Source organism: Rhamphochromis longiceps, linkage group LG8 (genome assembly GCF_057381845.1).
Source record: "Rhamphochromis longiceps isolate RC_006_pf linkage group LG8, R_longiceps_female_GT1.1, whole genome shotgun sequence".
In the NCBI taxonomy this organism is placed as follows: domain Eukaryota; kingdom Metazoa; phylum Chordata; class Actinopteri; order Cichliformes; family Cichlidae; genus Rhamphochromis; species Rhamphochromis longiceps.
The window spans coordinates 21,914,847-21,927,594 of record NC_140564.1 but is presented as its reverse complement, the minus strand read 5'-3'; the positions used below and the strand labels follow the sequence as shown (position 1 = coordinate 21,927,594).

The following is a 12,748-nucleotide window of genomic DNA, read 5'->3' as shown; positions in this document are numbered from 1 at the left end:
GGCAGGACAGTTTTTTATTTTGCCTCAGTCCATTTTAAATTAGCTTTGACGGCACATAGAAGGTTTGCTCGTGCTTAAAGTAAAATAGGCTTTATGACACAAGAATGACACTTTTTACTGGCAAAGCATCCTAAGGAAATGTAAAGATACACAGACGATGGCTTTAGATTAGTCTTTAATGTAGATATTTTTAAAAAAGTAAAAGATAAAATGTAAAATAAATAAATAAATTGAAAATGAAAACAAACACTGGGCACACTGCTTTTAAACAAATGACTTGCACTGATGTAATGAAGTACTAAACAATGTGCTACTCCTGGTACTCAGTAAGTATGGCTTAGACAATATTTGATAATGTAATTGCTTGTATTGTAATTATTTGTATTGTAATTGTTTATAATGGTTGGCAAGTTGAATTCTGACCTCATCTGTCAGCCTGTCCATCACCACTGGAAACAAGAAGTTACTGGAAACAACAACAGTTCCTCTGCTTTGTCTAGATCCACAAAGACAGTTCAACTGCTATTGACTTTCTCTATACGGCTCCACCAACATCCTCAAATAAAACATCTCATCTTTAGTGCTTTTCTCAGCACTAAGCCACACAACCAAACTTCAACTCTTTCAGTTCTTTTCAATTCAATTCAGTTTTATTTATATAGCACTAAATTACAACAACAGCTTCCTCAGGGCACCCACAATGAAAACAGAGAAAACCCCAACAATGAAATGATGGCCTATAAGCAAGCACTTTGGGGACAGTGAGAAGGAAAAACTCAATTTAACAGGAAAAAAAAACTCCATTGGAACCAGGCTCAGGCTGCAACCGGTTTGGGGTACTTCCTCAAATTTTCTTGAGAGATTTTCCAGAGGTTTTACTTTATTGATCTTTTGCTATTCAGTCCAGTTACTTTTCCTATGTTTCCTCCTAACCTCTCAATAATAAGCCAACATATCGGCTTCAGTAATTGTTAACTAAACTTGATTTGATTTGGGCTCGTGAACATTGTGAACTGTGCGACACTGATGCTACTGCGCATGAGCACAACTTTTTTCCCTTTCTGGTCAAACAACACGTGCAAGGTACGGCATTGAGTCTGCGGTGTACAAGTACACTAAAACGTTACGTTTATTGGATTATTTGACAGAATAATGCTCTTCAGATGTGTTGCTGGCGGTTTTTATTCGTTTAACGTGATTTTTTAAAAATGGTTTGCTAATGCATTATTATGTGACCTTGACTCGTAGCTTTAGTAACCTTTAGCTAGCTAAGAATGCTAAAGTGCAGATATAAGTTAAGTATAATGTCTTGATACAGTCATTTGTTATATAACACTGAAAGGTACTGAAATGAACCGCTCATTTTCGACAAACGTGGTTCGACCAAACCTGCCTTTGAGGAAACCTTCGTCGATCCCAGCGGGTGTTTGCGGTACATTACCTCCTCCAAGACACCTCACCATGCCCAGCGCTCCAGCCGTGCGCCTCCCATCAGGCGCCATTGGGGACGGTAAAAAAAACAAAACAAAAAACCCTCCAAAATGTGCAGTTATGCTGTTATTCACCGATAAAACTAAAAATGAAGGAATCTGATAATTCTGTAAAAATAATTTGCTCGTTTTTTTTTCTTCCTTTCATTTTGCAGGTCCCATAAATTCATCAGTGAACAGGGATAAATCTGGAGTATGTATTGTTGATGGTTTTGTCGTTTGCTAGATATGTGTGGGGTTGATTAGAAATAAGTATATCAAAGAGAGTGCTCAGATTGAGCACTTTGGGGACAAAGTTAGAGAGCCATGGTTGAGATGGCATGGGCAGAGGAGGGATAGTGGATATATTGGACTCAGGATAATTTTGGAGGTGTAAGGCAGGAGAAAGAGGAAGACCTCAGAGGAAGTTAGGATGCACTGAAGGAGAACATGCAGAGGGTTGGTGTGACGAAGGAGGAAGCTATTGAGGGTTAGAGTGAGACAGATGATCTGCTCTAAAAGGAGTTTCCAAAAGAAGTAGAAGACTGTTGAATAGAAATAAAAGTCAGTACTATTTTTGTTTCCCCTTACAGTTGTTGGGATCTGGTCAGCCATCTCTGACTGTGCATTTCTGCAACTACTGTGGTCACCAAGGTAATATGACAGTTTAAATGTGGCATTGTGTTTATTTGGCAGCATGTTTTTGTTTGTTTTTTTAAGCCAGAGGCTCTTAATTTGTTTTTGTTTTTTGGTTATCTTTAGTGATTTGCACTCTCATTTCAGCGCTGTTGTTCTTGTGTAAGCATTTTAGTAAAGTCTAAAATAACTGTTCATTCACAGGCAATTTTCGATGCAAACGTTGTAAGAAGGTGCCTTACTGCTCAGTGGCTTGTCAGACAGAAGACTGGAAGACCCACAGACATGTGTGCAAAGCCGTTGATCCAGAGCCTGTAAAGTAAGCTTGGGCAACACAATGTGCTTCTGGCTGACAGTTGTTAATATTAATGAATGCTTAAATATCCATTTTTTGTTTTACCAGCATAAGATGAAATTAGATGGAATGCCCAATAAATAATGTGAAGTTGTTTGTTTATCTTAATCTAAAGAGTGAAACCAGTGGAAGCAGCGGCTGTGCCAGCTAAAGAAGACAGAGCCAGCCTGGGGGAGCTGAAGGTAATTGCAATACTTCACTGATATGCTAATGCGAGTAAAAGTTGAAAGCTTCACATTTGCACAATTTGAAATCAAAACTAAGTTAAAGAAAGTAATCTGTGTTATTATTTTTTTTAAATTTGTATATTGAAGCACGGTGAATCGTCTAGCCTCCAGAGGGTTTATTTTAAGGACTTGCATGTAACTAAAGTCATCAAGGGAACAGACATCCAGGTAAAATGTATCCAGTTTGCCTCAAGCTTCAAAAGTAAAAGCAGATTTTTTGTGTGTTATTAAATACCAGAATGAGTGATTTGGGTTGTTGCTGTTTTTAGGCGCGTGTTGTAGAGTTCTACAGCCCCAGCAGGTTTTTCCTTGTCCCTCAAAGCCCTGAGTTGCTGGAATCTTTGCAGAGCATCAGTACAGAGCTTCAGAAAACATACTGCAGCTCCTCAGTGACAACACATGTACCCTGTGTTGGAGAGATTTGCGCGGTTCAGTTTTCCTGTGATATGGTGAGCCGAGGCCTTCTTAAGCAAGTCCTCAGGTTGCTATTTGTAATATTTACATTGGCTGTGTTTTGACTTGGGCCCACTTTTTGTGTGTGTGTGTCTAGAACTGGTACCGAGGCCTTGTACAGACTTTGGCTCCTGACCATAAGATGGCTAACGTCCTTTACATTGACTTTGGCAATGAAGAAAATGTCCCTGTGGATAGGATCAGAGCCCTGACGGCTGACATCAAGCCTTTTTGCCCATGTGTGGGTGCATATTTGCACAGTTAATACATTCCCTGTGACATGCTGGCATTTTAAATTTGGTCCTTGGCTCTTTTATTTGCAGGCAATGGAGTGTCGTATCACAGGGGTTGTGCCGGTGGCGGGGAGCTGGTCAGGCGAGTGCTGCATTGCTGTGAGACAGCTGCTGGCTGGCAAGATTGTCACAGTTAGGCTGGTGGAAACTGTAGAAGACGGTCGCATTCATGCTGTGGATATTCTGCTTTCCATGGGTGACTTATATAAAACAGAGATGCACATTTAAAGGATCTACTGAAGTTAAAATGTTTAAGCCCAGCTCTCGCCCGGTCTCTTTCTTTTAGGAAAACAGTTGAACACGTTCCTCCTTGAACACGGCTATGCAGATAAAGAGCCAGTTAACATCGTGCCAACTGTGCAAGATATCAGTAAGATTCATATACAACATCCTCAGTCAGTGCAATTTGTAACATTTAAAATGTGTTTTTGTAACCATTTTTTTTCTTTTTCTTCCCCAGATGCCATGATGAGCGCATCTTTGGAAAACTTCCGGTGCCTCTCTGATGGAAAAGATGACAATACCTGGGCACAACTACCAGAGCCAATAACACAAGCAGTGGGTGATCAGCTCTCTGTTGTGGTCACCCACTTCCAGTCACCCACTGAACTTATCGTGCAAAAGGTGGAGAACGCTGGTGAGAAGCTGTTGCTGAACTATTAATGCAACTTAAATCACTCAACCTTTTTATATACCTTTAACCTGTGCTGAGACTTTGGTTTGCAGGACTGATTCAGGATTTGCAGTTAAAGCTGAGGGAACACTGCTCTCAGGTTGCAACCCCACAGAACTTTAGACCAGCTCCCACCACAGTGTGCTGTGCCCAGTTCTCAGGTATAACATTTTAGTACCTATTAATGTTTTACAATGGGAGTATGACGCTATAGCTGGCTATGAAAACTGTTGTAAGCTGTACAGCAGTATTGTAGTGAACACTAGAATCGTCAGAGGGGTCTTTTTAAACCCTGTTAAAGTAAAACCTAATCATTAGGGCTACAGCTGTTGATTATTCTAGTAATTGAGTATTTTGTTGTTGTTTTTGTGTTTGTTTGTTTTTTTTTTTTCATCGATTGATCTTCATCTTTGGTGATGTTGTTGTGGGATGGGGTCAAATTGATCCCCTCAGTGGTTCGAGGTTTCAATTTCTGTCAGTCCTAGTGTTTGACTTGTTTTTACACAACATGATTTGGAGCTACTGAATGCTGTGGAGTTAAATATTTGTATTTGAAAAATTAAATACTTTTATCTAGAGCTGGGCGATAGAACGATAATGATATGTATCGCGATAGACCTCGCCGCTCTTGTCCTCTTAAAAAAAAAAGAAAAAGGAAAAAAAAGAACAGCCAATCCAAATTACGTAGCGCAGAGCCAAACCAATCACAGCCGCAGCGTCACGTCACGTGACTTGTTACGTACAGCACAAGTGCCAAGCCGCACATGTGTATTTGTTTGGGAAGCAGCCAGCCACCGTACCGCCCGGGTAATGGAGGAAATGAGTGTGCCGACTAGAAAAATCAACCGAGCGTGACCGAAGAGAAAACAGATGATGGTTCCAATGTCGGAGAGATTGTCGAACGGAAGAGCCATAGAAGTTCCGTAGTGTGAAGGTATTTCGGCTATTTCAAGTCTGACAAAAAACAGAGTAGCGTGCACTGTAAATTGTGCCGAAAGCAAGTCTGGAAATACAATAAACTGGTGCATGCGCTACGTCCACACGTACCCGGGTATTTTTGAAAACGCAGATTTTTTCTATGCGTTTGCACCTTTCGTCCACACGTAAACGGCGTTTTTGGTCACTGAAAACAAAGATTTTTAAAAACTCCGTTTTTGCATTTACGTGTTGACTAGAAAAACATGGGGCGATCGTGGCTCAAGAGTTGGGAGTTCGCCTTGTAATCGGAAGGTTGCCGGTTCGAGCCCCGGCTTGGACAGTCTCGGTCGTTGTGTCCTTGGGCAAGACACTTCACCCGTTGCCTACTGGTGGTGGTCAGAGGGCCCGGTGGCGCCAGTGTGGCTACATTGTAGCTTGCCATCACCAGTGTGTGAATGTGTGTGTGAATGGGTGGATGACAGGGGTCCTTAGGGACTAGAAAAGAGGGCAGCACGGTGGCACGGTGGTTAGCACTGTTGCCGCACAGCAAGAAGGTCCTGAGTTCAATTCCAACATCAGGCCGGGGTCTTTCTGTGTGGAGTTTGCATGTTCTCCCCGTGTTTGCGTGGGTTCCCTCCGGGTACTCCGGCTTCCTCCCACCGTCCAAAGACATGCAGCTTGAGGGGATAGGTTAATTGATTAATTGACGGACTGGTGACCTGTCCAGGGTGTACCCTGCCTCTCGCCCTATGACAGCTGGGATAGGCTCCAGTGCCCCCCGCGACCCTAAAAAGGATAAGCGGAAGCGAATGGATGGATGGATGGATAGAAAAACGGAGAAAACGCAGCGTCAAAGGTGTGCACATTTTTTGACGTCACACTGTGCGCCACGTTATTGTTTCAGTGAAATGAATTTCTACAATACTGTTACTGTTAATTCTACTCTCTGCAGTGTTTAAATGCTTACATATACACACAGTTACTGTCCCTCCACACATACGACTCGGTTCTGCTTCTATGCCCCAGCTTTGTTTACTTTTTCCCACCGAGGCTTCTAGACTTCTGATTTCTGCACATTTCTGCACGGTTAGGAATCTAGCGCCACCTGCTGCTTTGGCATGTTCATAGCAGCGTTTTCCTTCATTTCTGCCTTTACGTGTGGACGGGATTATTTTTTAAAACGAAAACGGAAAATCTCAGTTTTCAAAAATACCCGTGTACGTGTGGACGTAGCCTCAGTCTCTGACTGGAAGCGCTAATTCGTCATTCGGCTTTTGTCAGACTAAAGTAACTGTTAAAACTGTTTGAAAAGCTAAGCTATACAACAAGGAGAGATTGAGAATTTCCTTTTAGTTCTCAGTTTATTTGATACTGACGAAAGTTAGTCAGTTTTGTCTGTTATTCTGTAAAACAAACTAAGATTTATTTTTAGAATTAATATTTTGTTTCTAAGTGGAATTGACAATTTAGTCTGTTTCGTTTGTTCTATTTTGAAACTTAAACGCTTTAGCGGCTGCCTTTTGTGTAGTTTGCAATATTTGCCTTTATTTATCTGAAAAAGTCTCATGTTCCTTAAGTACATCTACCCTGTTGAACTTATTATGGGAAATAAATATTTAAATAAAAACAAGCTGCTGATTATTTCACATTTTACTTGTGAGCAAAGGCACATTTAAATCTTACAAATATAGTTATTTGGCTTATATCGTGATAGATATCATTATCGCCTGAAATGAAAAAAACATATCGTGATATGAAAAAATCTCATATCGCCCAGCTCTACTTTTATCATTATTTGATTTCAAAGTGTCCTGTGCCTGAAATGTATTTAACAAGCTAATTCAGAGATGGTGTGTTTTTTAAAATGGTGTAATAAATGTACTTTCTGGCTCTTCGTGTTTTCTCTCCAGAGGACAAGCAATGGTACAGGGCTAAGATTCTGGCTTATTCATCAGAGGAACGTGTCTGTGTGGGGTACCTTGATTTTGGCAACTCTGAGGAGGTCGGGTTAGGCCACCTTAGACCCATCGCTTCCTCACTCTTACGCCTTCCCATGCAGGCTATTCCATGTGGTCTAGCAGGTATTTTTTCCACTATGCAGTAGATTTTGAGTGCTTAGCAATTCTTAAGCGTGTTAAGCTGTGAATGTGAGAGAGCTCAGTTTTATGCCAAATGTCATTTAATTTTTTTCACCTATTTTTACTTAAAGTTACTTGTATACTTTGACTTAAAAACACTACATTTCTTTGGTGTTGTCTTTTTTTAAATGAGAAAATAATACAGAAACGCATGATTAGTGTGTCCCTCTGTTGTTTTTGGGGGCGGTGTTTCCATTCCAGGGGTTCAGCCTGTTGGGGAGAGCTGGCCGGAGGACTGCCTTCTGGCTCTGCAGCGAAGAGTGTCAAACCGAATACTGCACATTGAAATCCAGGGTGCACATGGGGGCAAGGCATTGGTGACCATGATTGATGAGTCCAGCGATCCACAGGCCAATATAGCTGAATTGCTGATATCCGCAGGTTACGCTGCACCTTGTGCTGTTACTACTGATAATGAGACGGTGGTTACTGCAGAGGCCCAAGGTATGATGCATCTGAAAGTAATGGTTTTATTGGGTTTTTAGTTTGTTTGGGGTTTTTTTTTTTTTAATGGGGAGATTAATTTGGATTCATTTGATGCATCTTGGGGGAAATGATGATGATGTAGAACTGAAAACCTGAAGCAAATATTCCTTTTTGGCAGAGGCCTGTGACATTGACATGGATTTTCTTCTTGTGGTCATAAATTTACCTGCCATAGTCACCACTTGCTTGTGGATAAGTTAGACATGAATAACCAAAGTACTTTATAACTTGATTAAGTGTATATGTGATTTGGCTTCGTTTCTCCCAGCATGTGAGCCTCTGGTTTGGTCTTGTACTGAGCTTCCTTGCAACAGCCAGGCGGTGGCACTGTTAGTCACTGTCGTGGCTGAGAACCCAGCAGCGTTTTACTGCCGCATTGACAGTCCTACAGGTATTGTTTCTTTAGCCTAAATAGCCGCCATTTTTACCCATAGCAGCATTGTCTCGGCAAATATACAGAGACTTTTCGTTAGTAACTAGTTATTTTTAGATTTTTAAAGGCAGCAAATCTATCAGATTTTCAGTCATGTAATTATTCTGCAATATTTTCCATATATTGTAAAAATGTACAGTTGCATTAGCACCACCAGTGTAAGGATAAATGTTAGCAAAGGCTTGTTTTATTTAGTGAAAAAACATTCAGATATTTTATATCAAGGAAATAAAAACAGAAGTGAAAAGAAAATTAAGGATACTTTTAATGAGACCACAGTAATAAATAAGCAGAAGAGAGTGGATGGTAGTCTGGGTCTTTTGTCTTTGTAAGCAGAACAAACAATATGATGAGGTGGGCAACCCCACCATGGTGTTTACAAGCAAGCAAAAATGCAAAACAATACTGCAAATAAAATGCCAGTAATTAAGCTATAAATATCCAGTATGAAGAGAGTAACAGCATGAGTCAGAGGATTCATTTATTGATGCATGCATGTGTTATCTGTGTGTTTGTCAGACCACCAGCGCCTGAAAGAGCTGGGGGCTCAGTTAAAGCAGCATTGTGAGGCTGATGCGTCACCTTTCGAGCCCAAGGTGGGAGAGCCCTGTTGTGCCCTGTTACCTGGTGAGACCATCTGCTGTACCACTGACTTTATAAATGTCATCAGCTCAGCAGCCGATTGCTAAAACATGACACAAACCACACTTTATTGTCAGTTAAATGTTCTGGGGTTTTTATTATAGCTGCTTTTTCCCCACACTGTGATCTAAATCCACTCATGATGAATCTTGTCTTTCTTTGTGTTTGGGGCATTTATGGGACATGATGTGCTGTTTGTTCCCCAGGGGATGGAGCGTGGTGTCGGGCTATGGTGACGGGGCTGTCTGATGACAAGGTAGCTGTGAACTTTGTGGACTATGGCTACAGCTTGACAGTTGAAAAGGGCCACCTTCGATCCATTACAGCCCAGCTACTGACTCTACCCTTCCAGGCAGTTCGCTGCTGGCTCACAGGTAGTGTGTGTGTGTGTGTGTGTGTGTGTGTGTGTGAGGTTGAGAGCTCTGTTTCACAATATGAAGCATATTTGAAATGTGAGAAATTGTCATATATTTTGGCACATTCATGGAGAGACTGCATTATAGCTTTGGAACTGTGTGAAAGCCAGATGGAAGTTTGTTCACGTTTGAATTAAAAAAATACAAAAATTTAAAGGGTAGATTATACTGAGTGGTGTGTGTTTGATTTTTAGGCGTGGAGCCTCTTGGATCAGAGTGGAGCAGTGAAGCTGTGCTGTGGTTCCAGACTCAGGTGTATGGTAAGCAGCTCTCTGCACGTGTCCTCTCTGTCACTGAACAGGGCTACGGTGTGGAGCTGGAAAGCAGAGGAGTAAATGTGGCAGCTGCCTTAATTTCTGAGCAACTAGCTAAAGTTCCTGGAGAGATTGCCAGAGAAACACATGGAACAACAGGCTCTGCAACCAAACAAAGCGTGAAGACAAATGAGCAAGATCCCTTAGAAACTCAAGTCTCCAGTCAGACAGAAGTTAATTTCAAAGAGATACCAGCTGAAGGATGGACTGCAGTGTCCACAGAAGGTCAGCCAAAGAGAGGAAGTCCTCAAGATGCTGGTGGTGATTTAGGAGGCTTATTTATAATGTTGCATTCTGGTTTCAGTGCCATCTTTTCCAGTGGAGTGGAAGACTGTGGAGCTGCCGCTCAGTGATGCCTTTCAGCCTTATTTTGCGGGCATCATTAATCCTTCCATCTTTTATCTGCTGGGTCCTGCTCAAGGTTGAAACAGTTGTCTTCTACTGTCTTATAAAATGCATGTACATAACATAGACCTTGCTGTGTCTTATCTAATTGCTCTCTATGCTTGTGTTTGTTTGTTTATTTATTGATTTATTTCTGTAGTGGATCAACAAAAGCTTCAGGAGGTGATGGTGGAGCTGGCTGTCTACTGCAACAGCCAGGCCACCTTGTCCACAGCTGTAAAGGGCAAACCAACTCCTGGGGCTGCTTGTTGTGCTCAGTTCTCAGGTGGGGTTCTTTCAAATGTGCCAGGGTTTTTTGTTTTTGTTTAATTTCGGTTAGGTTTTTTTCCTCACCTAGTTTGGATTTTTAGGTCACTGTAACCCTGCTATAGACACAGAGAGCAGCACTAGTTCACCGTTCGCAGGCAATGCAGTAACTGTTTCTAGCCACAAGGGGGCAAATGGGTTCTCACAAAAGTTGTTGGATGGAACTTGAAGGCTAGTCCTGAATGAGATATTCACAGATAATCTAATTTTAAATATTTCGCCTTGCTTGATTGAGGGAGACTAATTTTCACATCTCATAATGCTTTGAGGAAATGTTGTTTACTAATTTTCATTTAATAAATAATATAAACATGGTAACAAGAAAAAATCAAGTGAGGACAAAATTGCTGTTACACTAATCCTGTTAGTGTACATCCAGTTTTCATTGCTGGCGGTCTGCTCTGGAAACCCCACCTGAAATTCTTGCTCTTACAGAGCTAAGCTGGTAATTTCATGTCTTCTAGTAGGTATAATTACACTGTGTGTGTGTGTGTGTGTGTGTGTGTGTGTGTGTGTGTGTGTGTGTGTGTGTGTGTGTGTGTGTGTGTGTGTGTGTGTGTGTGTGTGTGTGTGGCTTTAAACACAGTATACACGGAGTAGGCTTTAGCTGGGGTTACATTCCACAGTCCAGCTTACAGCAGGTCTGTTTTCATTGAGCTTTTAGTGCTTGTAAGGTCAGAGGAGTTCTATATGTTAGTCCAATGAGGATAAATGTAATATTTCATTCAATGCTGAGTAGTTTGACAATTTTTCTTTCTAAATTGTGTTGGAATTCCTGTGACTACAAAACAAAATATAGACTTAGACTTCTTTTTTTCCAGCTGACAATAACTGGTACCGTGCAGTAATCCTAGAAGTTGGTGAGAAAGAGGTGAGTGTCCTCTATGCAGACTATGGCAACAGTGAGAAGGTGCCATACTCCCGGATCTTGCCCATCCCCAGCAACCCGCTGGAGCTTCCCTTTCAGATCACTCGCTGCACTCTTGCTGGTAAGGCAGCACAAGTATTCTTTGTCATTTTCTGGGCTTTGCTAGTTTACTGACTCGTGTCGCACTGCCTCATGTTTATTGATAGGTAAGGAGAACTTTCCAGCAGAGTGGCCTCAGGAAGTGCAGCTGATATTTCAAAACGCGGTCTTGGATGGGGTACTCGCCACAGTCCAGCACTTTGATGGCTCTGCTAACGTGCTCTCACTCACTCTGCCCGCTGAGAAGGGCGGGGGAAACGTCACTGACATGATCTCAGAAGCATTACATGCCCAGAGGAGAAGTAACCCTTGCACAACCTCGACCCAGAAGACTGACAAAACTGGCAGCAGCACATCTGTCAACACTGCAGCCGCACCAGACGGCTCTAAGCCCAAATCGGTACCCGAAAACCAAAAAGAGCCAGTGAGCACCACAGTGCTGGCAAATACTGTGGATGCAATATCCCAGCATCCGGAAGAGAAGATGAATATTTCTGCAGCATCGGCCTGTGGTTCGTAATAAGATTGTGATTGTAGGATTAAGTTACTGGTTTCTTTTTAGTGTAAAGAGAACTGACAAAACGTATCCAAAATAATGTGAGATTTTTTAAGTGCCGTATTTTACTTTGCTCAAGTATATTTAGGTTGGTAAAAAGATGTGTATCAAGTATTTAATTGATAACAGGACTGGGTCATTGTTTTTTGTTCTTCAGGAGAACCAGTGAAGGAGATTACTGAGCAAATAAAGCCAATCCAAAATACTTCCAACAGTGATGGTGTGTATGTTTTAGATTAGAAACTGAATCGTTTTCACCTGAACTGACAAGTGTTTGGATTTCTTTGGACATGACGTTTTGCTGTGCTCTGATTCTCTTTCCGCTCTCATTCAAATCCTAGCCCTTCAGACCTCAGGCTGCTGCTGTCTGAGCCTGCAGGCCAAGGTCAGAGTTGATCTCACAGTTTTGATTAACATTAAAAGATCTTAAATGGCACTATTTTATAAATGCTTTTGTTAATACTACAAAATGTTTTTATATTTTTCTCTAAAATTAAATGCAAACGAGCGACTGCTTTATTTGCTTTTCTCTTCCACAGATCGATGAGCTGGAAGAGCTGATGAAGCTGCAGCTTTCGCTGATCCAAATGTTTGTTGGACAGAAGAAATATGATAAACAACATTGTTGAATCCTGTTTTTGAAATCAAGGTTGTTGTTCTTTCCCAGATTGTTTCTCCCAAACTGAATCTGGTCTCCAGAAGCTGCCAACCAGCTTGTGTTTGCTTTCTCCGTATTTCTTTGTACCTTTTAATTTTGTTCCCTTATCTGTGAGATTCTACTCTATGTGCCTCTTTTACTTATGTTTTTAATTTTTGGTTAAGCTGAAGTTATTTTTTTTGTTTGCTTTTCCTCTGGAAAAAAATGCCAAAATTCAGCAACAAGAGATGTTCAGCTCTCTTTATCTTTGTGTGTCTTCTGTAAGTGTTGTGGCCCATGCTGTGCTGCCATCTGTTCCTTTATTGAGTCGTAATAACCTGTTCAGGTGAGATGTTCACACTGACTCACTTCTGTTTTGACATGTTTGAGTTTTATGTAAAACTTTGTGGAAAAAAGACAATAC

General features: G+C 41.3%; 1 protein-coding gene across 2 annotated transcripts in view; it reads left to right on the top strand.

Annotated features, from left to right (window-relative positions):
* Nucleotides 1-12,748, top strand: part of tdrd1 (tudor domain containing 1) — a 13,667-nt gene extending 919 nt beyond the window's left edge. Inside the window, exons 1-26 of one of the 2 annotated variants that reach the window (XM_085416451.1) lie at nt 39-1,083; nt 1,343-1,510; nt 1,646-1,683; nt 2,063-2,123; nt 2,310-2,424; nt 2,576-2,642; nt 2,775-2,855; nt 2,957-3,136; nt 3,238-3,381; nt 3,464-3,629; nt 3,720-3,803; nt 3,894-4,070; nt 4,160-4,267; nt 6,935-7,105; nt 7,364-7,606; nt 7,917-8,039; nt 8,601-8,708; nt 8,930-9,097; nt 9,334-9,678; nt 9,758-9,874; nt 9,998-10,123; nt 10,986-11,153; nt 11,239-11,643; nt 11,845-11,907; nt 12,029-12,072; nt 12,227-12,748. In XM_085416451.1, coding sequence (XP_085272577.1) covers nt 1,351-1,510; nt 1,646-1,683; nt 2,063-2,123; nt 2,310-2,424; nt 2,576-2,642; nt 2,775-2,855; nt 2,957-3,136; nt 3,238-3,381; nt 3,464-3,629; nt 3,720-3,803; nt 3,894-4,070; nt 4,160-4,267; nt 6,935-7,105; nt 7,364-7,606; nt 7,917-8,039; nt 8,601-8,708; nt 8,930-9,097; nt 9,334-9,678; nt 9,758-9,874; nt 9,998-10,123; nt 10,986-11,153; nt 11,239-11,643; nt 11,845-11,907; nt 12,029-12,072; nt 12,227-12,316 — 3,552 coding nt within the window. In that variant the 5' untranslated portion in view covers nt 39-1,083; nt 1,343-1,350 and the 3' untranslated portion in view covers nt 12,317-12,748. Of the gene's footprint in view, nt 1-38; nt 1,084-1,342; nt 1,511-1,645; nt 1,684-2,062; nt 2,124-2,309; nt 2,425-2,575; nt 2,643-2,774; nt 2,856-2,956; nt 3,137-3,237; nt 3,382-3,463; nt 3,630-3,719; nt 3,804-3,893; nt 4,071-4,159; nt 4,268-6,934; nt 7,106-7,363; nt 7,607-7,916; nt 8,040-8,600; nt 8,709-8,929; nt 9,098-9,333; nt 9,679-9,757; nt 9,875-9,997; nt 10,124-10,985; nt 11,154-11,238; nt 11,644-11,844; nt 11,908-12,028; nt 12,073-12,226 lie in introns of those variants that run through there. The other variant, XM_085416450.1, reaches the window with a different exon arrangement.